Below are 25,264 nucleotides of genomic sequence, written 5' to 3'. Positions count from 1 at the left end.
GGGCTTGTACGCAACTTAAACGCTACAATACTGGTACAAGGCCACCTCTTTAGGTACCAGGCATGGGAAGTCTCGTGAAGTGTCATTTTTCCGACAGAATATGGGATTCTCTTTCCTTTTTCTCCATTAAACGGCTTGTCTACCGACCATTTTACAAATATAGTATTGTTGCCAAATATATAGTACATATGCGTTCGAATTGAAAGCAAGACAATTTCATTTTAATTTACGATGCATTCTTTTACCAAACATCCTAGGACCATTAAGGGAAATCGTTTTCTAATTGACACTGTGATTAACATTTGTGTGAAAATGTAAATAAATGTTATTATAGAAAGGATTTTAAACAAAGGCTGTTCATATGCGAAATGCGAGTTTTCACTTAAATTCCTATCAATTATAACTATTCTAAGATGGCCGAACCATTTTAGTAGCTTAATAAAAGAAGCAGGGGTTGATTGTCCTTTCTTTGTTTCCATTCCGTTTGTTCCCAGCAGCTGACAGGAAGCAGGTGGTGACAGTAGGAGGGGACAGTGGTGGGAGAAGGAAGAGAGTTTGGAGGATTCACAATCCTCAGTGTGCCAGGAGCAAAACGTGTGGCCCTCATGGATGCCGAGTATAGGTAGACAGTAATCTGTAACTGTAAATGTGAGTGACTGGTCCGTTCTCCCCTGAGCTCCGTTCGCTGTCCAGGTACGTCGGGCTGGGTGATGTGGTTAGGAAGGTATAGACCAATTCCGGCAAGTGAATATCGGCAAGCTACGCTGTAATTGAGGTTGCATTTGGTATTAAAACGGATAAAGCGGGGTTCTGAGGAAATAGCTGTTGGAGAGTGGGGTGTCTGCGAGGGGCACAGATGGGTATTACAGAAAGTCTCAGATGATTGTACACCGGGTAGCATAGGGAGACGGTTTGGATACTAGGAGAGGTACAGATAATTCACTGTGGCGTGGCTACTAAGAAGTGGACTCAGTGAAAGTGGTTGTTGAGGGATGATGAAGAAGTTGGTAGTAGGAGGTGATGGCAAGAAGTAGCGCGAGCATGCGATCCATGTTCACCAATTTAATAGTAGGGCACCCTGTCTTCGATCATATGAGCAGGTCCACCGAGGCGAAATGGCAAGTGTTCCCCACGCATACAAAGCTCTCCACAACGTAGGAACTGGCTGCCTCAGCCACCGCCTCAACTTTCACCAACCCTCCAGGCAACTATTCAGCCTCACTCCTCCTCGTGGAAATGCCTACTTCCGAAGGAGCAGGTCTTGTGTGCGTCCCTTTTCCTACAACGCCTCCAAATAATGGCACGATCTTTTACACTATGTCAGGACATCTCCAGTCCTTCTCGAATTCTGCAAGAAACTAAAGACCTGGCTATTCAGTCAGGAGACCGATCAACCTATTCACTTACTCCTCTGCCTGGATACCCCTCAGGTGATAAAGTTCTCTACAAATCTGTTAGTAATCGTGTCTCTAATTGGCAGAGGAGTAATCGTGTCTCTAATTGGCAGAGGTATGCACCCTGTCCAAGTAGGGACCACAATCCCAGTCAGGGTAAGACACAACACAATCTTAAATTATCCTGTGCTCACCCCGTGGTAGCTTGGCACAGAGCTGACAGGCTTAGCTTAGAAAGCAATGTGTAAAGTATTTGTGCAACAACTCATACAACAACACAGTAAATACACCACAAAGACTCCAAAACAGTTTAGAAAAATAGAGAATATTTATCTGGGTAAAAACGTCCGAAAAGATCAAAATCCATCAAATGGAAGTCGAGTTTTTGAAGGTTGAAAAAATAAATGCTGTAAGCCCTTAGAAGCAGGTAGTGCTAAAAAGGTTACTTCAGGTCGCAAGGGGCTGGTGCAAATCCAAAGTTCAGGGTGACCGCGATGGAGTATGGGCCAGCTACAGGGACCGACTTGGGCCTGCTGAACAAGTACCTTGGATCCTGGGGCGCAGTCTGCGAGGCTTTGCGTCATCTTTTCCGAGAGTCTTTTCGGCAAAGCTTTGCATCGTCCCGCATCAGTTCTGAGAACTGGGAGATGAGGCCTTGTGTCAGTGGCCCAGAGCTTGGAGTAGGCACCTCAAGCAAGGGTAGGACTCGCACGAGGCAGAGACGGCAGCCCCAGCAGAAATGCAGGAAGTCTTTTGTGTCCCTGAGACTTCAGAAACAGGAGGCAAGCTAACAAGCACTTGGAGATCACTTTGAAGGAAAGGCAGAGTCAAGCTCTCCTTGCAGCAGAGTTAGAGAGCAGCAGGCCGTAGGGCATCAAGTAGAAATTCAGTCCTTTCAGAAAAACAGTCCAGTTGATTCCTTTGCGCTGCACCGCAGTTCTTCTGACAGAAATTTTGTGTAAATCCAGAAGTGTCTTGATTTGCTAGGGCCAGAGACCCAGCACTTATACCCAAATGAGCCTTTGATGTGAGGAAAACTTAAAAGAGTGGTTTTGAAGTGCACCAGTATCCCTTTTAATCACCCCAGCCCTCACTACAGACTACCAGCAGGGGGGGGGGGGAGCAGTCCTTTGTATGGGGTCAGGTCACTACCCTTTGACGGGTAAGGGTGAGCCCCATCCTCTCAGTACGACCCATTGGGAATGCAGATGAACGCAGATGGGTGCTAAATGGCACCCAGCCCTTTTCTGTGGCTGTCTAGAAGGAATGCACAAAGGAATCTATCACTAGCCCAGACATGTATTAGAGACAGGCTGTAAGGCACACAAAGCAGTACGAGCAGAGAAATGTCCACTTTCTAAAAGTGAAATTTTATGTTAAATCGGACCTTACCAGTAAAGAGGATTTATCATTACCTTTCCAAAGATAGGAAACTGGAAAAAGGTACTCCTTTCTGATCAGGAATTACAGCTTAAAGGTATTTTAAGGAATTCCTATTCTAGCTTATGAGGGGAGTAGGCCTCACAGCAGTGAAAAACAAATTTAGCTGTTTGTCACTACCAGGATATATAAAACACATAAGTACATGTTCTGCCTTTTGCTTACATAGCACCCTGTTCTTTGGGTTACCAAGGGCCTTCCTTGGGGGTGACGTATATGTAGTAAAAAGGGAGTTTAAGGTTTGGCAAGTAGTTTTAAATGGCAAGTCAAAGTGGCAGTAACCTGCACACTCAGACACTGCAGTGGCAGGCCTGAGACATGGTTAAAGGGACTACATATGTGGGTGGCACAATCAGTGCTGCTGGCCCACTATTAGCATTTGATTTGCAGGCCCAGGGCACATGTAGTACACTTTAATATGGATGTATAAGCAAATTAAATATGTCAATTGTGTACGAGTCAATGGTACCATGTTTAGGGGAGAGAGCACAAGCACTTTGGCACTGATTAGCAGTGGTAAAGTCCGCAGAGTCCTAAAGCTAGGAAAAACGAGTACAGAAAAATGGAGAGAGGCATTCAAAAAGTTGGAGGAAGACAACCCTAAGGCTGTTATTTCTAATAAAATCCTTTCACAGAATACCTGGAGTTATCTGTCTGATGGCCAAGAATAAAGACATCGCAGGCAGCAAAACATTGCTTATGCCACCCTGCGCTGGACACCCAAGCCGTCCTATATCGAGTCGGAAAAGCAAGGAAGTAGTGTCAAACTGTTGTGGGTTTGGGAGTGAATAGTATGCCATTAGTATTGGGAAGAATTAAAACCTTATCATAACCTCATTTGCTGTCATACACAAGGTGCTCCCATAAAAAATACAGTATAGAAGCATGTAAAATAAATGACTAAATTGATTTATTTCATATATGTTTACTTATAAGCATTACAAAAATGTAATAATAGAAAAAACGAAAGCCTGTTAAAAACAGATGAAGTGTTCAATATAAAGATTAGCTGAAATAATTCATATGACCAATTGACTAAAATCTTGCAGATCCTAAATCCGTTATGTAACATTTCATTTCAGACATTCTAGTTAAAGCTGCCTATTTCCTACTACCATGGACAGTCTGATCCCATACCTCCCTACTGGCAGGTATTTAACAGTCATTGAACTACCTACAATAGATGAATAGGGGTGAGCAGTCCTCCCTCTTGATAAACAGTGCTATGCATGTGGTGGATTGCCATAAAATTACTTCAACTGTTTGAAATTATTCCAGCAGTTACATTTTCTTCAAAATGATTTTAGTAATTTTTCATATCAAGCCAGCTCGATTATGTCACCGGAGTTAAAACAAATTGATAATGCGTCCATACAATGAAACATTCCTTTTTAGAAAAACATTGCTTTCAGCATGCTGCAACATGAAACATAAATTCTAGGAAGTAATAGAGCAGGTGAGTGATGGGTTATTTTTTATAGGTGCAGAATCTACATTTCGTTGGGGCGGTTGTGCTATTCATCCAGTTGTCTCTATAGTAAATGATAAGCAGGTGCAAACATCTTGCACATATGATATTTCTCCTGCATGTTTTACTTTATGATTTCTTTTAAGTAATATTGCGTGTGTGGGGTTTTGTAAGAGGGAAGTATGGACTTTAACTGATCATATGGCTCTAAGGTTTCTACGTCAGATTTACTTGCCAGCTCCACAACCTGTCTTTTTAAGATGGACTTTAATGCAAAGTAAGATAGAGCGATATGTTGGAGGGTATCCAGATTCAGATGTAAATCGCTGGTAACCGAGACTGTATATCTAGCCTAGTCATAGCCTGGCACCTTGAAAACTCCTATAGAACTACCTTTAATGATCCATCTGTTGCATGCATTAACTGGTAGAAGCATTTAATGAAGGATGACTTACATTCTATGTCCTGTTTTAGCATACCAAATTCTGTTCATATCTGGGTGCAACAGATATACTGGGCTAGCCTCAAAATGTGTCTACATGTAATGCATTGCAGCTTATCTAATGTTGTGGCGATTTTAGCTGGGAAGGCTTTATGACCGTATGAGATTGTGGAGTTTAGCTTTGCTTTTATAACCGTTATGATAAACTCTGCAGAAGGGCTGTTCAAGTTTGTGTTTAAGTGGCAGAGGGTGAAAGTTAGGTTGCTAGCTTTTTTCTTATAGACGATGAGTGCTTAACAGGTTTGCCCAAATCCGCAAGCCAGATTTCCAGGGAACGGTATGACATTGTATAAGCAATCTGGGCTGGATCAAATGTCCATGAAGGTTTTGATTTGTACTTGTGTGTTCCAAAGCCATCACTTTGGATTTATTTCCATTTGCCACCGCCTTATTTCTTAAATTTTATTTTGGAAGTTCTTCCAGTGATCCCTGCAGACCTGTTTTTGTTAGGCCCAAAATAGCTAAGTTGCCTGCATATTGTAGAATTAAAATAGTATGAGGACCTATTCTTGATGGGAATGCCTTCGCTTTCTTAATGCACCTGCTAGGTCAGCAGTTTACAGTTTTGACAGCAACGGGGCCAAAACACAGCCTTGTTTAATGCCCCTATTCGTATAAATGTAAACAGTATTTGTAATACTGATCTGATTTGTCAATGTGATACCAAACAAGCCATGTATGTTGCATGGGTTGATATGTAACATAAATAAAAGTACACTTCGCGTTTACGCTAGCATCTCACCTGTATTCTGCCTATTGCATATCCATGTTCAGTTAAAGGAGTGAAAGTTTGATGTAAAACTTGAGCATAGTTGGAAAAAAAGAAAATGTATCCATCGCTAATTATTATTATATCTGCCATACTCAAAAACTCAAACTAAGGATGGTTACTGCTGCTTTAAGAAGGAATAAACCGCTATTCTTCTTTATTTTTGGCACTTATCAAGTTGTATGTTATTTCAAATTTAGTTATTTGTGCTTAGTTATGAAACGTGTTCCATAAGGCACACTTGCCTTTTAACTTGTGGGATACTCAGATGTTTGTAATCATGTTCTGCTTATAATAGTTGTGTGAATGGGCGTACCGATTATGTGAGAGCTATTCAAAAACAGCAATACACTGACTATTACAAATGGTAAATAAAAATAAATACGTTATTTTACATGTTGTAAATCCCCCTTATATTTATAACAAATTAAGATGTTGACTACCTTTTATAAATTACATCACTTTAAAACAAAGGGGAGACAAGCTTGTTTGGTACATTTAAAAAGAAAAGTTTTTCAATCTGCAAAACAAATGTTCTACATTTAATGTGCTAATTCTTTGCTTGGGTGTTAAAACTCTAACAATGGCTTGTAATTGAAGTGCTATATGTTTCACACTCCCACAACAGCAGTTAGACATGTGAATATGTAACTGATGGAACGTACTTCTCCTGGTCAACATCCCTTCCTGCTCAGCCCATAGATACATGAGTTAAACCTACAATAGAGCCTTCCCGGGTATTTTCTAACTAAGTTATACAACAAGAACAAAATATATCTTGGTTGTTTTGGAATCAAATATTGTCCATAAGTCAACTTTGAACAAAATACATCATAAATGTATCATAGCCTTTTTGACCTATATTGTTGAGAAGAACCACAATTTCTGAACCATGAATATTTATAAATGGCAGAATTAATGCATAGATCAATAATAGAAAATAGAAACGGTGACCTATTGAAAAAAAAAGTGTATACAGTGATAAATGATGTTCAAAATTCACCTAAAAAATGTAACTTATTGATTGAATGACAACCCTTAACATTTCTAATAAGTTGTGAAAAAGAGTTATCTTTCAGGGTATTTAATCCGAAACAGAGTATGGTTCCCAATTTATTGTCTCACTCTCAAGAGTTACCTTAAAAATAACCTATGCTTTTCCGGTGTAGATTTGTACCTAGAAGTGGAAGGAACCCCTTCTTTACATGGCTGAATTCGAACAATGCTTTATCTTTGCCATTAATCCATTCCGCAACAATATTGCAACTTGGTATAGGTATATCAATGACATTTTCTGCATCTGGATAGGAACAACACAAGAGTTAAGCGATTTTCGATGTGACTGAATGACCAATTCATAGGCATTAAACTTAGCATGACTTCCGATCAGCACAAATTCAACTTTCAGGACAACTGGATTAAGACACAAAAGGATTCACTGATACCATCACTGTCCACAAAACTGACAGACAGTAACTTCACTTTATTATAAAATCTTTCCTCTGAAGAAGTCTCTTGGATAACCTTACATATGCCCATTTACTTCTCATATATCGTAACTGTATGACCAAATAGGATTACTTCAAACATGTCACATTGTTTATTGAAAAACTGAAAAGAAGAGGGTACCTGCTGAGGTTGCTAAAAAGCTCATCCAAAAGAGCTAGGTTAACTCCTTGCAAAGCCCTTCTCGAAAACAATTACAAAGAAGGAATCTCCCAGAATCGTATATGTCATCACATATATGGTCAAAACCCTCACCAGAATTATCAATCGTATCAGTCATTTATTTTAAGCAACCAACTGTCAACTTGCAAAAGCACTTGACATTGCAATACACTCATAAAACACTGGAGTTCACAAGGTATGTCTACTCTAGTTTGCATGATGCTTGAACAGCCTGTTACACATCTAACACACTCATCTCTCAGACTCAGCCAGGACAACCGGAAGGAAGCACCAGAACTCGTGCTCAAAATGTTAATTCAAGGTGTGTCCTTTCTCATTTGCTACAGTTAAAATAGCCGTATGAACACCACTTCCTTCTCCTCCGTATAGACTGAAATCAGAGTTTATATCCCTTTCCTACTAGATCTCGAAGGTATGATTCCCACTGGTGGCAACAACACCTTCAGACTGAGTGTCTCTTTGTTTCCTTTCTTATTTGTTTTTTAAAAGATTCCCTCAGCCTTTGTTTAAAAAAAAAAAAAAACTATTGGCCCTGGCTCATGTCCTGAGAGAACCCAGAATTATAGGAGTTGAACACATTAACAGTATTTGCAAGAGAAAAATGTCACTGAAAGACACAACCAACTGGTACACCAATAAAGACCTAATTAATACCCACTCATTGCCCCATTGGTCCCTATATCTTGCTTTTCCCGGACTTTGTAATTAAATACCGAAAAAGATAATAGTGTTCCCTCATTATCGGAAGCATTTTGGACTGGCATCTCTTCTTTTTCTCATGGTGGTGTCTCTTCTGTATTATTGAGGAATGGACTAATTCCGTCATTTCTTTATTAATCAGTGTTTCAGAATTCTGGTTCTTCTCACCAACTTAAAAGATTCCATGATATATTTATAATTTATCTTGTGGAGCATATATTGATTCCTTAACAACTAAGATCTCTGTTGTTCTTGTCATATAACTTAGTTGGAAACTCCCCGGGGAAACTCTTTGTATGTTTGACTGATACTGTGGGCCAAACTTATTATAAGCTCACCATTGTACAATGAGTAACCATAGACACAGGAGCTTAGTTCTGTTTCCTCCCTCAGCCTTTGGCATGTCCGACCAAAGTAAACAATGTGAAGGTCTGACTCTTTGACTCCAAATTATTGTTGAGGCCTAAGCGAGTGTCACTTTACTGGCACGGGTGACCAGGAGGAATACAAATAGTTGGTGGGCAGTGTAATGGGTTAGCAAGTGTACAGGGCAGTATGTGCTGGCAGAGTGGTTAATGAACAACATACAAGGCATTGGGTGATGAGGGTGTTTCACAGTTTTGCTTATGGTGTGTTCCGGGAAAGATACTGAGTGTATGGGCTTCTTGCGACAGTTAATTCACGAGAGTTTTAAAGATTTAAAAGCGTACAACAGTCCTCACCTCCTCCCCCCCCCCCCCCCCCCTACCCCCAGTGTACTGACTTCCAGTGATTGAGTTTGGTACCCATCATTCTCTGTTGATTTTCTTTCCAGATGGAGCTCATTCAAGAAGAATTATGTGACCCATCGGCTGGTGAGTTCATATTGTAGTGTTTTGATCACCGATTCAATTAGATATTCATTTGGAGGAGACTGCAAATTATTGCTACATTTTTAAAGATACAGCATTCTGTTATTTAGACAGCGCTTTTTCCCCATTGTGATTTAACAGTAAAACATCTATATCTCTCTAATAGGGGATCAAGCGATCCGTGATGTAATTAGTCTTCCAGGCCGGGCTATGAGACAGTTTTCTTAATTTGCTAATGTATTTTGATTGTGTGATATTCTTTCCCGTATTTATGGCTTTGATCCCTAGGTCTGCTTTATCAGCCAGCAATGCTTCTACAAAAATCACACTTTTCGTGAGGGAACATTTTGATTTGGGACTCCCAAGCCACATATAAAGTAGTTCTCAGAGACCATGATTTTAATGTTGCTTCCTTCTTACGATGCTATCTACTTTACCAAATGCTAAATGCATTTTACATACACTCTTTTCCATTGGCATTGTGCTTGCAAGATGTGTGCATTATTTAGGTAGCTCTTAAAGCGCAGACTACCCAAGCTCTTGCTTCTTTATGTCAAGTTGAGCTCTACTTCAGGCTGTTGACTGTCATTTTTGTGAGAGTAATTGTGGGTGTGTAGAATTAATGGAGCTAGACAATTTGTGTAGTTGCTTGAATAAATCTTTGATAAAACTCAGATGTCTTATCAGGGCCCATGAGGTGACAGGAATTCCATTATTATATCATTATTATTCTTGGATGAGGTCCTTTTTTGGGTTTTTAGACTTGTGAGATCTATCAAGCTGCTAAGTTGTCGATTTGTAATGTGCTCTTTCTGTTCTTGCGAACATTGCGTTTTTAGAGGAGAATGACGTGCTGTTTTTGTTTCCCTGTCTTGAGTTTAGGGTCAAAAAGCTTCGACCTTAGTTTGGGGGCTAATGTAGGAGCCATGGAGAGTGATTTATGAGTATGTAGGTGGGCAACTTTGAGCCTAAGATTTGTTTGTTTTTTCGTCACTGTTTGGATTTCCCCACTTAGCCTCTATCTATTGTACGATGATTGGTGTTTGAGAGCATCAGTATTGGTTTTGGTCAACAGACACTGCAAAGAAATTTGAGTTGTCCACGTATTTGTGAAAACAATTTCGAACTTTGACAAAAAAGATCATGTAAAGCATTTCGTTGGTTGAAGAGTGCTAAGATAATGCTTAACTCTTGAGAATTCCCTAGGTTGAGGTTGTATTTGGTGAGCTAACTTTTCCAGTGATGATTTGAGATTGCCTGCTGCTCAGGAAGGAGGTAGACCATTTTTAGGTCGAGCCTAGCACTGCGCGCATGCGTCGCTCTATGGGAAGGCCTCTTGGAATCACTCCAGACTTTCTCGAAACTTGTCCGTGTGGTTTTTTAACTTCACACATTCTAATGGTCTTTGCGTGCAGCTTTAAAAAATGAAAGCATGCAATTGGCCAAAGGCAGGTGTATGTCCCACCTTTTCTGTAAAGGTTCACTCCCATGGCATACAGCCGTCGATAGCGAGCAGCGGCGCGCAGGGTGCTAGCTGCATTCCTCGTTGTGGATCATTAAACACAGTGCGGTCGCTTTCAGTTTAGCAGCCGTGCTTGTCTTTTTCACTCCCCACCTCACTCCTATGGCATCCAGCTGTCGGAAGCAAGCAGCGGCACGCAGGGTGCCAGCTGCATTCCTCGTCGTGGATCATTAAACACAGTGCGGTTGCTTTCAGTTTAGCGGTTGCGCTTATTTTTTTCACTCCCCACCTCTCCGACCATGCCTCCCTCCTCTCCTTCCGACCCCTCAGCCTCTCGACCTCCTCCAGCAGTTTCACATCCGTATTGTCTAACTTCCACTTCTTTTCGCGGTTTGATTTCCCTTTACATCTTCAATTAATTCCCCCATATGCCTTCCCCTCACCCTCATTCCCCCTGCCCGCTCTTGTTAACCCAGTCTTTACTTCCGCTCACAAATTCCTACCTCGGTTCTCCCTTGCCCCACATTGGCTTCCCTCTATCCCCCTAAGTTCTCTCTCACCCCCACAGCCGTAGATGCTTTCCTTGCCCACTTCACAACCCCTAACTTCCTCTCCCACGTCGCTTCTACAAAACCACTCTGCACTACCCTTTTACACCTCACCCTGAAAATATATTCTCCCTTCCACACATTCTCTCCCGCACTCCCTTTCACTGCCCTCCTGTACTCATTTACCCCCAACACTCCAATTCTTTGCTTGAGTTCTATCTTGCCTCCACAACCCTCACTGGGTCCCCATCTCACTTCCACGCCCCTCCCCGTGTGCTTTTACCCCCTCCTTTTCCAACCGTCCCATCCTCCCCACCCAACTTGGTCTCCCTCATTCCTCATCTCCTCCTTTACCACCTCCCCACATCCTTCATTGCCACTCCCATTCCTTCACTCACCTTCAACCTCTTTATTCTCCATTCCCTGTTCCACCTGCCATCAATCACCCCTTCATGCCCTCGTTCATCCCCAGCTCTCTTCCACTAAGATCCACTCATCCCTTACTCCCCCATCATACTAACTTACTCCACGCCCACTCATTCCTTCACCCATTCTTTGTCCTCGGTGTTGTACGTGTAGCACGTGCTCCACGTTTACCTTGTATTGTGTGCTTAACTCTGTGTACTCTCTTCCACTGGTACTTGATTTACATATACTCTGATGTTTCTATGTCTTTTCACCCTTTTTTAAATGCGCTACCACCACCTGAATGACTTCCATATCGACTTTGCATGCTGTACGTGTACTCTGTGCTATGTGGCAGTCGTGTGCGCATGCTGTGTGCTCGGCATGTTGTCTGTGCAATATACTACTACCACCTTGTGTTTCGTGGCCTGCCTTGTTCTGTGGTCTCGGTGCTGTACATCTACTGCCCTCTTACCTGTGTTTTACATGCACCCTTTATACCCCTGTTTTTGCACACACTAACCTCAAAGTATGTATTGCCACAACAGGGCCCTACTGGGAACTCTGCTGTGCATATATTTTACAACATATTTCCATGTGTGGTGTATATTCTTTGTTCTTCACTTACTCTGTGCTGTACACACATGCACTGTGCTCAACTTACACCATGTTTCCCGGGTTTTACATGTATTTCTGCTCGCTGCAGGGGACTGTGTTCGACTTCATGGTTACAGGTCCAAATCCCGGCAAATTCACTCAGCCTTTCATCCTTTCTGAGGTCAAGAAAATGAGTACTAATGAGCTGGGTAACCAATAGATGTTTGTTATTCAGCGCCAAGATGCCCCTTTGCGGAAGAAAGTGCGCTCTACAAATACACGTTATTTTATGTTACTATGATAAACTGTCCCCACCTAACAATAAAAACGAGATCAAAAAAGCATTAGAACAGGCAGGGAAAAAATGACAACGAAAAAACTAGAACACATTTTTGGTGTTAATTCTGGTTTTTATTAGGGTACTTCAGTTGTATATAATGTTTTCTAGGTTATATATAAGTTGACAAAAATGGTTATAACACTTTTTTTTATTACAACATATCTTTTAAAAATTCTGCACAACATTCACAATGCTCTACAACACACATTAAAAATGTTAAAGCCAATAGCTCTGCCTAAAAACTAAAGCCCCAAAGGCGAGACCTATTGGCTATGCCAATGCTTGTTGTAATCTGTTGTCTGTATTAATATTTGTTTTATTTTAGTGGTAGATTGTGTAAAAATGGGGAGAAAAACTCAGGAGGTCAAGTAAAGTTTTGTCACTGTTTCCAGTGATAGGAAGTAGTCATTCCGTCTCTTGCAGTAGGACCACTTCCCTTCTTCCCTTTGGCTGTAGTCACAATAGTCCATCACCCTTAAAGTTGAGGTTCTTGATAGCCTTTATTATTTGAATGGTGAGTCCAGATTCCAGAATGTTCTGTTAGAAAGGAGTTTTGCTTCCAATTTTTTTTAAATTTGTTTTAGGATTGTGTCCTTCCTTGCTTCAGTGAGAATAGCAGGTTTCCGTTCGGATGATTATTGTTGGTTTTAGCTGATTTACATATTAGTTGGTCACCAAGGCTGAGTACAGGGTCACTTATTATCATAGGGAGGCTTTGGAAACCAGGTTTCCCATAATATTTCCATTGGCTTTCTAGAATTTACTGCAAGTCTCTGGATAAAACAACCCACTTCCTGATTGAAAAGCAGTCTATTGTCTGAATGGGTAAGGTGGGCGAGTGAGATCTGCAGAGAGTTCCTCTGGGTGGTGTAGAGAATCCATGGAGGAGCTCATTACTCCTCTTACAGCTTAAAGAGATGGTAATCACTGTTTTGATTGACCTAACCACCTATCCCCATTTGACAGGAGAAAAAATTAAAAAAGAAATTAAATATTGAAATTAAGGCAAGCATTATATTTCTGAATCTGAAAACGGATATCATTATGCAATGCTATGTCATTGAAGAATTTTTTTTTTTTGTAGCATACCAAGTAACATTCAAATCAAATGGTGTTCGCGCGCCACAAATAATGTCTTGTGCAACCTTATAATAGCACAATCTGTGTGTGGGTAAATAGCAGCTATATCAGACAGTTTTTCTGACACACATTTTGTTTTCTACTTAGGAAGAACACTACTGATATGTTGGGATTTTCTTTCTGAGAGAAGGTTTGCATTGAGAAAATCCCAACGTAACTATATATTTCTGATTGATTGTGAGCCTGTCAAGAATCCATGGTACGGTCACTTGTGTTGGTCCTGACATTACTACTTACCCATAAAGCCTTCATGTTTAACCATAATACAAGTCCACATTTATTTCATTATACTTGCAAAGTTACTAACCTTTACTGATAATGTCATATAATTCTGTATTCCAGTACTCCCCTCAGTGATATCCAAATCAGGCTTGCAGAAGTAAACAAAAATAATCTGCTAAGGAAAGACGAAGCCATGTTTAGAAAACCCTTGTTTCCCCACCCAGATTGACTAAAAGGCAGTAGTCTCATTAGCATGCACGTCATTAACAGTTGGTTAAATGTCACATCATAATTAATATTGTATTGGCTAGCATACCTCATTAGCTTTAGATTTTGTAGGTCTCGCCTAGCGTTGCTGCGCACATGCGGAGCTCGCTCAGCGAGATTTATTGCTGATGAGTTTTAGAAGAGGGCTTGAAGCCCAACCCCTTATTTCCATTGGCTGGCGTCACCGTTTATGCTAAACGGTGGCCTGCCATTGGAAATAAGCTTTTTGGGGTGCCTCCTTTTTGCTTTTTTGTCCGGCCAATCCGGAATGGCTCGCCTGCTTCTCGGCTGTCGTGAAGACTTTTCTTATCTGCTTGTTTATTTAACAAGCAGATAAGGAAAGTCTTCACAACAGCCGTGAAGCGGGTGTGCTACAAGCTGGCTCCTCATTGGCAATTGTACCTGCTCCTCCCTTCCCTTACCTCACCCAAAAGCAAATTTCTCAGAGTGGCGCTCGTCAGTGCGTTGGTTGGCTTGTCCTCAGTACGTTTTTAACTTCCCGAGGCTTCACAAACCAAACATAAATGTAACTATTCCCAATACCACCGGCCATTTTTTTCTTTGCCATCAAGTGATTTATTCCTGTACTTCCACTAATCATTACACGCTATTGCTTTTCAGAACGTGGTTTATCTTTCATTTTTTTGCATTTCGTGTTTTCTTTCATGTGTGTTTTGTGAATATTTGTGGCCATATTCACGTTTTCCATATCTTTACCTAAGCTATGTCGTTTTCTAAATTAATGCATATTTGTTCGATGCTCGTTGTCGTCTGTACTTCCCGGTTATGCTGTCAGTACGCACGACATGGTGACAAACTGGTTGAAGAGTGAACATGCAGTGACACAACGCAGGCATTTTCAATGCGTACTGACTGATATGTTACATGTGATTATGAGACACTGTTTATCTTGCTTACTTTAAATAATTTTTCCACACAAATACGATCATGTATTATCTATTTAGCATTTTTGTGCAACTCGTATAAGCACCAGCGGGTATCACATAAGAACAATTTCTTTCTGCAAAAGAGCAGTTTGTATAAAAATGTTTTCACATAAGGATCGTTACGTATTGCATAACAGTTTAACTATAAACGGTTCACGTCCAAATTCACACAAGAACATTCTCACAGTGCATATTTGCATGTTACACAAGACTCGTTACACCATCAGTTTCATTTCAGTAAAAGTTCAAGAAGATCTTGCCTGGAATTGCACTGCATTGACACAATACACACATCAGCGCTACATAAAATGGTTTCATAAATATTGTTTGTTTCAGATTGTCAGAAAATAGATACTTACCAAGACCCAGTATGATCAAAGCATGTCTAGTAGTACATGATGCGTGTATATATATTTCATTTTAAACACTCTTTCAAATCCTTTCAATTATGTGACCTGTGCACACTAATAAACTACTTATATTAGATGTACGTGCTGTATTTTCTTTATATATGTCCCCCCCCCCCCTCCTAAAATGATTTTATTCATGTTTTGCTCAGTCTAAAAATGTGTTATGTACATAGTGCTTTCAGGTGATCACTCACAAATTCTTCTGTTAGTATTTGGAACTTTAAATTGGCTGAAGATTCGAAACATGATATAAAATAAGGATGAAGATGCTGGTTGACCCTCCGATCAACAGACCAGGCTCCCTTATTTGTTTTGCATTTTCGGTCAAAGCTTACAAGTTTCCTTATTGGTACACTGCTGTTGTGCTGTTGATAATCCCACTTTGTAAAAATATCTACTCAGTTCATTTCTGGGAGTTTGACATATGCCATGATTTTGGGTTGGTTGGTAGTGGTGATTTTTCAATTTCTGGAGAAAATGTGAAATCCGGCAGGAAATTCACCAGCTTAGTTATCCTACAAATGTAACACTTCCTCCACTTTAAGAAGTACGGGTACTTCCAAGCAGGCAAGAGTACTTAGAACAGATAAGCAAACTTTTTATTTTTATGTAAATCAACAGAAATGTTGGTTCATATTAGCACAAAACATATACTATTGACTTTCAATTACTGTAAACTGAAGATATAGTTAACAAGCATTTGCAGCACAATAGGTCTTGCATTTGCGAGAGTTTAAGCTAATAGTATTTTAAATGACAATGCCTTTTTATTTATATTTTAAAACCTAAATAAAAGGCATTGTCATTTACAATGCCAATGGCTCAAAATCTCGTAAATGCGAGACCTATTGCGTTGCAAATGCTTGTTTCTTTCATATTATCGTTAAAAGATTACTTTATCCTGGCTGGGTCGCATAGCTGTTGTAAAAAGGACCATTCCCCTAAAGATCCTGTATGTTCTGCAGACTCTCCTGTTCACTCCACCACCACACTACCATGTGTAGACTGCAGCAAATTATAGAGACCTACATATTGCCACACTCACAGTACATGTACTCTACTCATTTACTGCAAACTAACCCTACACAAAGTTCAATGTCTCAGCAACCACTACAAAACCCCATAAACCACACCTATATATCCTTCTACCCCAGCTACCACACATTTGCACCATCACATACAAACAATACACCGCTCTATCCTATACCACTAACTAATCCACTCATCATAAACACAACCCAAATTCACACCATATTTAACTATATCCCATCCAGACACACACGTCCTGCTCTAATTACTACAAACAGACCCCTAATTGTCACCAACAACCCTATACTCACCAGCCTGCGATACCAACTTCTGCAACTACCTGATAGTAATTGTATTGCATCAAAATAACTATATACTATGATATACCTTGTAATGTCGATTTCTTTCTTACTTGTTTAATAAAAAGTACACTTAAAAAAACAACAACAACCCTATACTCACCCTTCCATCTTTTCTTCCTCCAGCACCTTCCTCTTCTTTCTATGACAGTAACACAACCAGACAAGTTGCATTCCACTGCACCACACTTATTACCTCTTTCAGCAATCAAATCAAGCACACTAATAACTAGTTAATTCTCTCTTACACACCATATACACTCATTCACAAACACATCACCACCCCTTTACCTTACAACCTCCACTTGCAAACAATACTTTACATACAAATCCTTCTCAGAAAACAAATATATCGGCACCTCCTCTCACAACTCCTCAACAACAAAACATAACTCACACACAGCAGCACACCAAAATCTCTCACACAACACCTAATAATACTTTTCCATTACAAACACACTCTCTCCTACCTTCCTGACTGCACAAATGACACACACCATGAACAAACACTGATGCCAAGCTTTCTCTCTTTCTCCACACCTAGCACGTATACAGCAACTCTTTTAACTGCCTCTCATCCATTTGACAATTTAGAACCTTAAAACAAGACCCACATGCTGCACCACCACCCCTAACTCATACACGTTCTGCCCTAAACAAACGCAAAGAAAATATGAACAATGCCACTCATCAGAAGTTTGCTTCTCCATGTCTACTACACAACAAGGCTACACTAAAAAAACAACACAATTCACTCTCAACCACCATCTCCACCACCTAAACATGCAGACCCATAAAAAGCCTTCTTGGCGAGTAACCTGATACAGAACAGCTACCCTACTGCTTTCCTCATACAGCTACTACCAGCACTAAGGACACACCCATAAAAAGCCCACACAATAATGCTCACTCTTCTACAAAAGTCACATTATCACAAAAGCACATTCTCTAAACTTCCTACTAATAAATGCTCAATCGCTTTCTAAAAACCAGCATCACATCTACGACTTTCTCACTGACAAAACAGGACGTATTCTTCATAACTGAGTCATGGTTGGGAGATTATATGGCCCCAGTCATGCAGGAAGCCGTTCCTCTGTAGGCTATCAAACAATCACCCAAAATCGTATAGGCAAAAGAGGAGGTGGCCTAGCTGTTGCATTCAGTCAAACATTAAATAAGACTAAAACTGACAAGATCTCCATGCAAGGTTGTGAGGCCCTCTCCACTAGATGCAACCCCACACCTTCTTCCTCCTGTAACTTCCTGCTCCTTTACAGACCTCCACCTAGCAATGCAACATTCTCAGACACACTTCTAGACGTAGTTTCAAACCTGATAACACTAACTGATCCAAAAACGATCATCACTAGCTTGGACGCATTGAACCTACATCAGATCGTCCACAAACCCACACACATTGCTGGACTCTTCCTAGATGTCATTTTTACAAATACAGTACTAGTTACCTTTCAAACAATGACTCCACTCACATGGTCAGACTACCATTTGTTTGCTTTCCAACATAAAACAACACTAAGCGACACACCAAAAACTGCCCTTTTTTAATTGTATTTATTGAAACATCACATCACAGTACAGAGTTTAACCTGCACCATCAGAAAACTGTAAATTTTGATACAGTTCTTTCCAGGAACATAGTAACAGTAGATACCCAGGTATGTCTGCAAATAGTAGATTGCATTTATTAACGTATGTTGTGACCGGTACGGTACATTGACATTGTTACCTTCTTTCTGTCCCCTTGTGATCGGCTATATATACTTGAGGCACTGCTCTAGCTGGGGGTTGATCATTTGTTTGACATTAATACAATTTAGTTTATACCTTTCCTCATCTATCTCTCTCTATGTCTGGGTTATCACCCCGTCTTCTACTCCAGTCTCCTTACTTACTAAGTAAGCTTGGTATGGACCCCAGAAGTTAAGTCGGCTCTTTGGAGGGAGTAGCTCGTTAAATGCATCAGTTTGAGTGTTAAAGTAGAGCATGTCTGTGTGCCAGTCGTATAGCTTCGGGCTCGGCCCTGCCGCCATCTCATGGCCACCCTCCGCTTAGCTAGCAGTAGGCCAATAGCGACCAGTTGCCGAACTGTACGCTGGATGTCTAGGTCATATCCCAATAATGCCACTTCTGGTCAGGTTCCAGCACTGTCTGTTATTTCATCTAAGTCTCTAAATATCTTTCACCAGTATTCGTATATTGCTGGACAGTACAAGGCCGTGTGTATAAATCCTGCGTGCTCTACCCCACATCTCCCACAATTCAAGTCCTCCCTGAGCTCATATCTCCACTGTCGCTCGGTGGTATAATAGACCATGTGTAAGAATTTAAAATGTATGAGCCTGTGTGGTCCATTTATCGTTGACTAGATCCCCGAAGCCCCTCTCCCAATCCATCCTTAAATTCAGAATGGCTGGTTTGCACGCCTCTGGCGCGCTAGTGTAGAACTTAGTAATGAGTTTGAATGGTGTTTCTGTCTGTATTAGCAGTGTAAGAGCGCCCATACTTTGAGGTTCATGCATGTCCTCCCCTAGGAGTTCTTGTAACATGTTCCTTGCACGGTGGTAGTGGTATGTCGGGATTGTTTTCTTGCAGCGCTTCCCAAGTGCTTATCATTCCGTCAGTAAAAAAATCTCCCATCGTGGTTATCCCCATGTCCTCCCCTAGGAGTTCCTGTAACGTGCCTTGCATGGTGGTATTTATATATTGTCGTCATGTCGGGAATTGTTTGGTGCAGTGCTTCCCAAGTGCCTATCATACCATCAGTAAAAAATTCTCCCATCGTGGTTATCACTAATATCTGTAGCGCCTTCCTTGTCCTGCCTTCCTGGCCTAGTGGGAACCACAGACACCATTGTTGTGGGATATATGGGGAGTAGAATAGTGTTCCTGTTGGTCTGTTCAGTAACGCGCGCCATGCCTGTTTCGTAGTCAGAATGGAGTCTAATTTGCTGCGCCTTCTGGTTTGGGCACGAAAAAGGGTTTGTGGCGGAGAGACTGGGGCGGCCGTGTCTCTCGAAGTATAGGTGTGGAATGTTGCGTGGGCCATGAACCCATTAGTGTGCATGTGTACTCTGTGCAGCTCTATAATACATTTCCAAATCAGGTACATTTAGGCTACCTAATTCATAAGGTAGTGTAAGCGAGTCCCATTGCACTCTGTGCTGTTTACCTGCCCAGGCCTGCCTAATAGGGAGTGTGCGGAGGTGATGAAATATTGTACCCGGAAGGGAGATGGGAATATTTTGGAAAAAAACCTGAAATCTAGGCAGTACCACCATTTTCATTACAGCGAATTGTCCTATTAGTGATAGTGGAAGTTTTATCCACCTCTCCACATCATCTGTAAAAATCTGTATGGCTACACCGTAATTCTCGCTCTGCACCACTGAGGGGTCTTTGAGGACCTGTATGCCTAGATATCGCACCGAATCTGCGGTCCACTGCGGGGGCCTCGTCGCCTTAGTGATGGGGAAGAAAGTGGATTTGTCCCAGTTAGTCTTTAGGCCAGAGTGAGTCCCGAATCTCACCACCTCTCTAAGCGTAGGGGTCATGTTGCCCTTGGGATTTCGAATGAACAGTAACCTATGGTCTGCATACGCTGGTATGATTAATCTGTATTCTGGGAATCTGAGTCCCCTATGACTGTGGTACTCCAGCAGCGGGCAGGTCTGCGGCTCCTACACAACTGCGGATAGTAGTGGCGATAAAGGGCACCCCTGTCTGGTACCTCTAGAAATCGCAAATGTGTCTGAAACTGTATTTCCTACCCGCACTCATGCTACAGGGCTAGTGTATAATAGCAGGACCAATTTAGTAAATATATCTCCCACCCTTCTTTTAGGGAGTACTGCAAATATAAATCTCCATTCTACAGCATTAAACGCCTTCTCTGCATCTAAAAATACCACGGCAGCCTTGACGTCTGGGTCCACCCACTGCAGGACCCCAAACAATGTGTGTATATTAAGGGTCAGATTTCGACCTGGTACGAACCCCACCTGCTCTGGGCGTACTATTCCTGGCAACAATGATGCAAACCTATTAGCAAGTATTTTTACGTACATTTTTGCGTCAACATTCAGCAGGGATAGTGGCCTGTATGACAAGGAATTGTCAGGCTACCTGTCTGGCTTCAATATTGCTACTATCCTTACTTCTCGCATTGTTGGAGGCATTACTCCGGTTTCGGCCATCTCTTCATATAGCTGTTGTAAGTATGCCGCTAAGAGATCTAGAAATGTCTTATAGAATGGCATCGTCAGTCCATGAGAAACAGGAGCCTTATCAGAGGGCATGCTCCGCTGGGCAGCCGTGATCTCCGACAGTTGTAAGGGGGCCATTAGGTATTCTCTGTGCTCTGGGGCTAAACAAGGCATTTTGATGCAAGCAAGATAGTTGGCCAGTTCGTCTTCATTTGAGTGTGTTTGTGAGCTATGCAGCTTCTTATAGCAACTGTGGAATTCTTTGATAATGGCTTCCGGTGTGCATAGTGCCTGACTTTCGCTGTCTAGCATTTCTGTGATTTCGTCTGTCGCTCTCGGGGGCCTAAGTATCCCGGACAGAATTGCTCCTGGCCTGTCCTTCTCACTGTAAGCACGCCAAATGGTATATTCTTGCATATGTTTTAGTTCATCGTTCGCTGCCTCTTGGTATTCTGCCAATTTGCACTTTATATCCGCTTTTATTTGGGGTTCACTTTCTTCCTTCAGTTTACTTTTCCTCTCAGCTATTTCCTTTTCGAGAGTGGCTAGCCTAACTCTGAAAGATCGCAGAACTCCCGCGTGTTTGGAAATCGTTATCCACGTATATAGACTTTAAAGGTCTTCCAAACTGTAGCAAAGGTAGGGACGGAGTCTTGTGTTTGAAGAAGTATGCTATAGCCTGCGTCCTCTCTGCCTTGAAGACCTGGTCTAGGAGGGAGTATGGCGGGAATCTCCTTGTAAATGCCGGAGCCCTAGGTGTTTGATATGTGAGTAGTACTGGGGAATGATCCGAATACTTCCTGGGCAGAGGGGTGTAGTCCGTAACTCACGACTGCAATCCCGTAGAAACTAACCAGTAGTCTATGCGAGTGTGTGTGTCATATGCCTCTGAGTAATGTGCGTATCCTGGAGTGTAAGGGGATCTTTGTCTCCATATGTCCGTGAGTCGTTCTCTATGCATCATGCCGATAATCGCAGTAGCCGCCGCAGAGGGGAGCCTAGGAGGGGGCCATTGGATCGGTCAGTGTTTGGGTTCAGTATGCAATTGAAGTCGCCTCCCCAGACCTGTGGGATGCCTGCCCATTGGCATGTCTTTGCCTCGTCTGCTTTGTAAAAATGAGGGTCATCATAATTTGGACCATAAATCCCAATTACCAGGAATGTCAAATCCTCCTTACAGCATTTAACTATGACATGTCTTCCACCCGGATCCTTGTATAAGCCAGGTGCACCCCGACTGTCTGCCTACCCACACTAGAACCCCTTAGCATACGATGTATAATTACCAGCGTAGCACTGACCCGGCAACCTATGATATGTCCGCTCTGCCCTGTTGCAGATGTGTTTCCTGTAGGATTGCGATGTCTATTTTGTGTCGTTTGAGATGTGCTGTCACCTTCCGGGTCTTTCTGTTATTGTTGAGGCTCCTCCATGTGATCAATCTCACTTTTTGCACATGCCCTGTACACGCCACATCTGGGTCTACGTCAGTGGTAGCGCCTTGTATCCTACCTTGCTATCATAATGTCTGGTCACTATTCTGGATGTTTTACCTTTTTTCTGGAACACCATAACTTCTCTTCGAAGTCCTGTGTATCACCACTGATTTTCTGGGAGGCCCTGGGAGAACCCCAACCGCCTCCAGCATGCTCCGGCTAACTTCCATAACTCTAATACAATATGAACAATAGAAAAAGCTTCCTGCTTTTCCGTTCTGTCCCACATAGATTACATATATTTCCTGCAGCTTTTCCCTGTGTTCATGACTTCTCACGCCTCACTTACAGACTACAATTAGAACATTCTTGCTGCTCTGAATTTCCTGTTACATATTCAAGACAGGAAGTTTCTCAGCAAGCATACAATGGGAAGAAAAAACACTTAAGCCAGACCGCATTTAGACCTTTTTTTTTTTTAAAGCAGGCTGTAGGTTATTTCCAGATACAAATGTGTAACTTAACATGCACATTTAACCACACATTTATACCACATTATACTGTTTCTTTTTTTAACATAATATTTCAGTTTTTGGGCAACTGACAGGTAAAACAGAATAATTAGGGCCTAACTCTAAATTAGGGTTTTGATTCCTTTCATTCCCCTCTCTAGTCGATTCTTTGACTACTTCCTCACTACCCCTGTGCATTTCTTCCAATTCTGTATTTTGCATCTCTTTATTTCTTATTATAGGAAACATACTCCCACTTTAGCTGTAACCCTCTTACATCATGCTAAGATAACCTGAAATACTAGACATATCAACAGAACTAGAATAGGCAACAAGGCCTTAGACAACCCCAACACCCAGGACGGCACCCAATCAAACCAGCCAGTGAACCATTCATCTGGAGCAACCCCTTCTTTCTTCATCTGTGTATGCAAAATATGCAAAGTCAATATGGCCCGAGTTAGATTTCTTTCATCTTCATCATTTGCCGGTATGAAAGTACAGCATACCGAATTAATTTTTCTACATACTCCTCCTTCGATTGTTGTCATTAAGTCCAAAACATATCTGTTTTTCATCAACATAAGTCTGATTGAATGCAGCTCTTTAATTGCATTAAAGCCATCTTCAGTAGCATTTATTGCTTTCATTAATTCCCACCGGGTGATTTGAACCCAGTGAGCAGTTGCTTTTGCTTGAAACCTAGGTATCAAACTCCCAAGAATTGTTTGAGCATCATTGAACAACCTATACTCTTTGGGCACATCCTGCCACACTGAAGTTCCAAAGTATTCAGCCTTCCTTTTTCTTCTTGGTGATGCAACAGAGTTGATGCTTTACTCATGGAATGCAAATGCAGATCTTTTATTTCTTTTGCTGGTGTTACCGTAGATGGGGTATGCAAAGTCATCAGAGAGCAGATTTCGCTCCAGTCGGGGTGTAATTGAGTGTATATTCATGCTTCACATTCCCAGAAAAAATCCATAAGGCTGAGGTACCGCCCTGCATATCAGCATTGTAAATAGTTGAGCTGCAATTGAGATTCCGTCCCACTTTAACAATCCCATTTCCCTGAAAGTAAAGAGAAAATCTCATTAGTTTCACAGCCAGTTTAGGATGACGTTTAGTTCCAGTCCATGTATATCTCTGTATGTTTTCATCCTATACTTGCTGACATGATGCTTTTATATCATCAAATCTCAAATGATTTTTTGTTTCTGTGCCATTCCATAAAGATATGGCCCTACATGAATACCTAGCTCCAGTAAACCATGTATTATTGACAAATACTGATGCTTCAATACTGGCCTGGCTGCGCAATCTGGGGGCAGTGGTTTGGCAGAATAATTATTACGGGTGGAGGGTGGATTAGATCTCCCTAGAATACCTTGTTCCAATACTGCTTCCTCCCAATTTACATAACTATATTTCTGCCCTGCTCCCTTCATTCTGCATATCTCTTTCATCATCTCTGTTTTATCTGTTAGAATTTGCAAAATTTCAGGGGTTGTATCAAATCTAGTTGTATCAACTCTGGCAGTCATAGGACTAACATGAGGTGGCTGTAACTGTGCTTTTATACTACACAAGAAAAGGTGTAATAAACACTTTGTCATATTAACAGGCAGAGTCTAAACTGGGGTGGCATGGTGAGCAAAAAAACGATGGATTTAGGCCCAGATCTCTGTACTGGGGTGAATGTATGACATTGTTCTGCATTCTGTCCATCAACTGTTTTTGCATTTGTCACCCCGAGTGGGACGGGTATGCTCAGACATGAGTCCCGTGCTCTCCATGCCACTGGAATCAAGCTATCCTGGCTGAAGAGGGGTGAAACCCCGAAACCGGTCCTAGGATGCTTGTTTCCGGTCCAGGGAGGACCTGGCTTGGCAATTCGGGCTTGACTGTTCCCATGAGGCACAGGGTCAAGACTGATTTGCATATGGCCAGGTCTAAACTGGGGTGGTATGGTGAGCAAAAAAACGGTGGATTTAGGCCCAGATCTCTGTACTGGGGTGAATGTATGGCATTGTTCTGCATTCTGGCTATCAACTGTTGTTTTTGCATGAGGAATAAGAGAACATGCATAACTATCATTTTGTGTATTGGTACCTATAACCTGCATGCTTTTATACCACAAATTATCAAGTAAAGAATCATGCAGAGGATGTATATCTGTTTTATTAAAAACAGCTCTACGAAAGCGAAATATTTCTTCCCTATGGGTGGGATTTTTTACATCTGCATAACACATAATACAATCGCAAATTATCAGAGTAATAATCATAACCACTAAACTCATTATTATACTATGAAAAATATAATTTACATGTCTCTTCATTGCATCATTTATTCTTTGACCATTGTCTCCTCCCCTCTCTGCCGGAGTGAAGTCAAAAATGGAATATGGTCCATTGCGTGCACCCAGTTCCGCATCCCCTCCACTTTTACTGCTGTTGGCGTCCTTTGTGTTACTTGGTAGGGGCCTAGAAACGTGGGACCTTTCCATGTTCTCACGAAGTTGCGCACAAAGACCCAGGAACCGATTCTGA

General features: G+C 41.5%; 1 protein-coding gene across 3 annotated transcripts in view; it reads left to right on the top strand.

Moving 5' to 3' along the window:
- Positions 1–486: 486 nt before the first annotated feature.
- WSB2 (WD repeat and SOCS box containing 2) overlaps positions 487–25,264 on the top strand; it is a 401,974-nt gene continuing 377,196 nt past the window's right edge. Inside the window, exons 1-2 of one of the 3 annotated variants that reach the window (XM_085634631.1) lie at positions 487–622; positions 8,776–8,815. In XM_085634631.1, coding sequence (XP_085490757.1) covers positions 8,776–8,815 — 40 coding nt within the window. In that variant the 5' untranslated portion in view covers positions 487–622. Of the gene's footprint in view, positions 694–4,227; positions 4,291–8,775; positions 8,816–25,264 lie in introns of those variants that run through there. The other 2 variants (XM_085634630.1, XM_085634632.1) reach the window with 2 other exon arrangements.

The sequence above is a fragment of the Triturus cristatus genome, chromosome 11, assembly GCF_964204655.1.
Source record: "Triturus cristatus chromosome 11, aTriCri1.1, whole genome shotgun sequence".
Taxonomy (NCBI): domain Eukaryota; kingdom Metazoa; phylum Chordata; class Amphibia; order Caudata; family Salamandridae; genus Triturus; species Triturus cristatus.
This window is presented reverse-complemented; position numbering and strand designations above follow the sequence as displayed.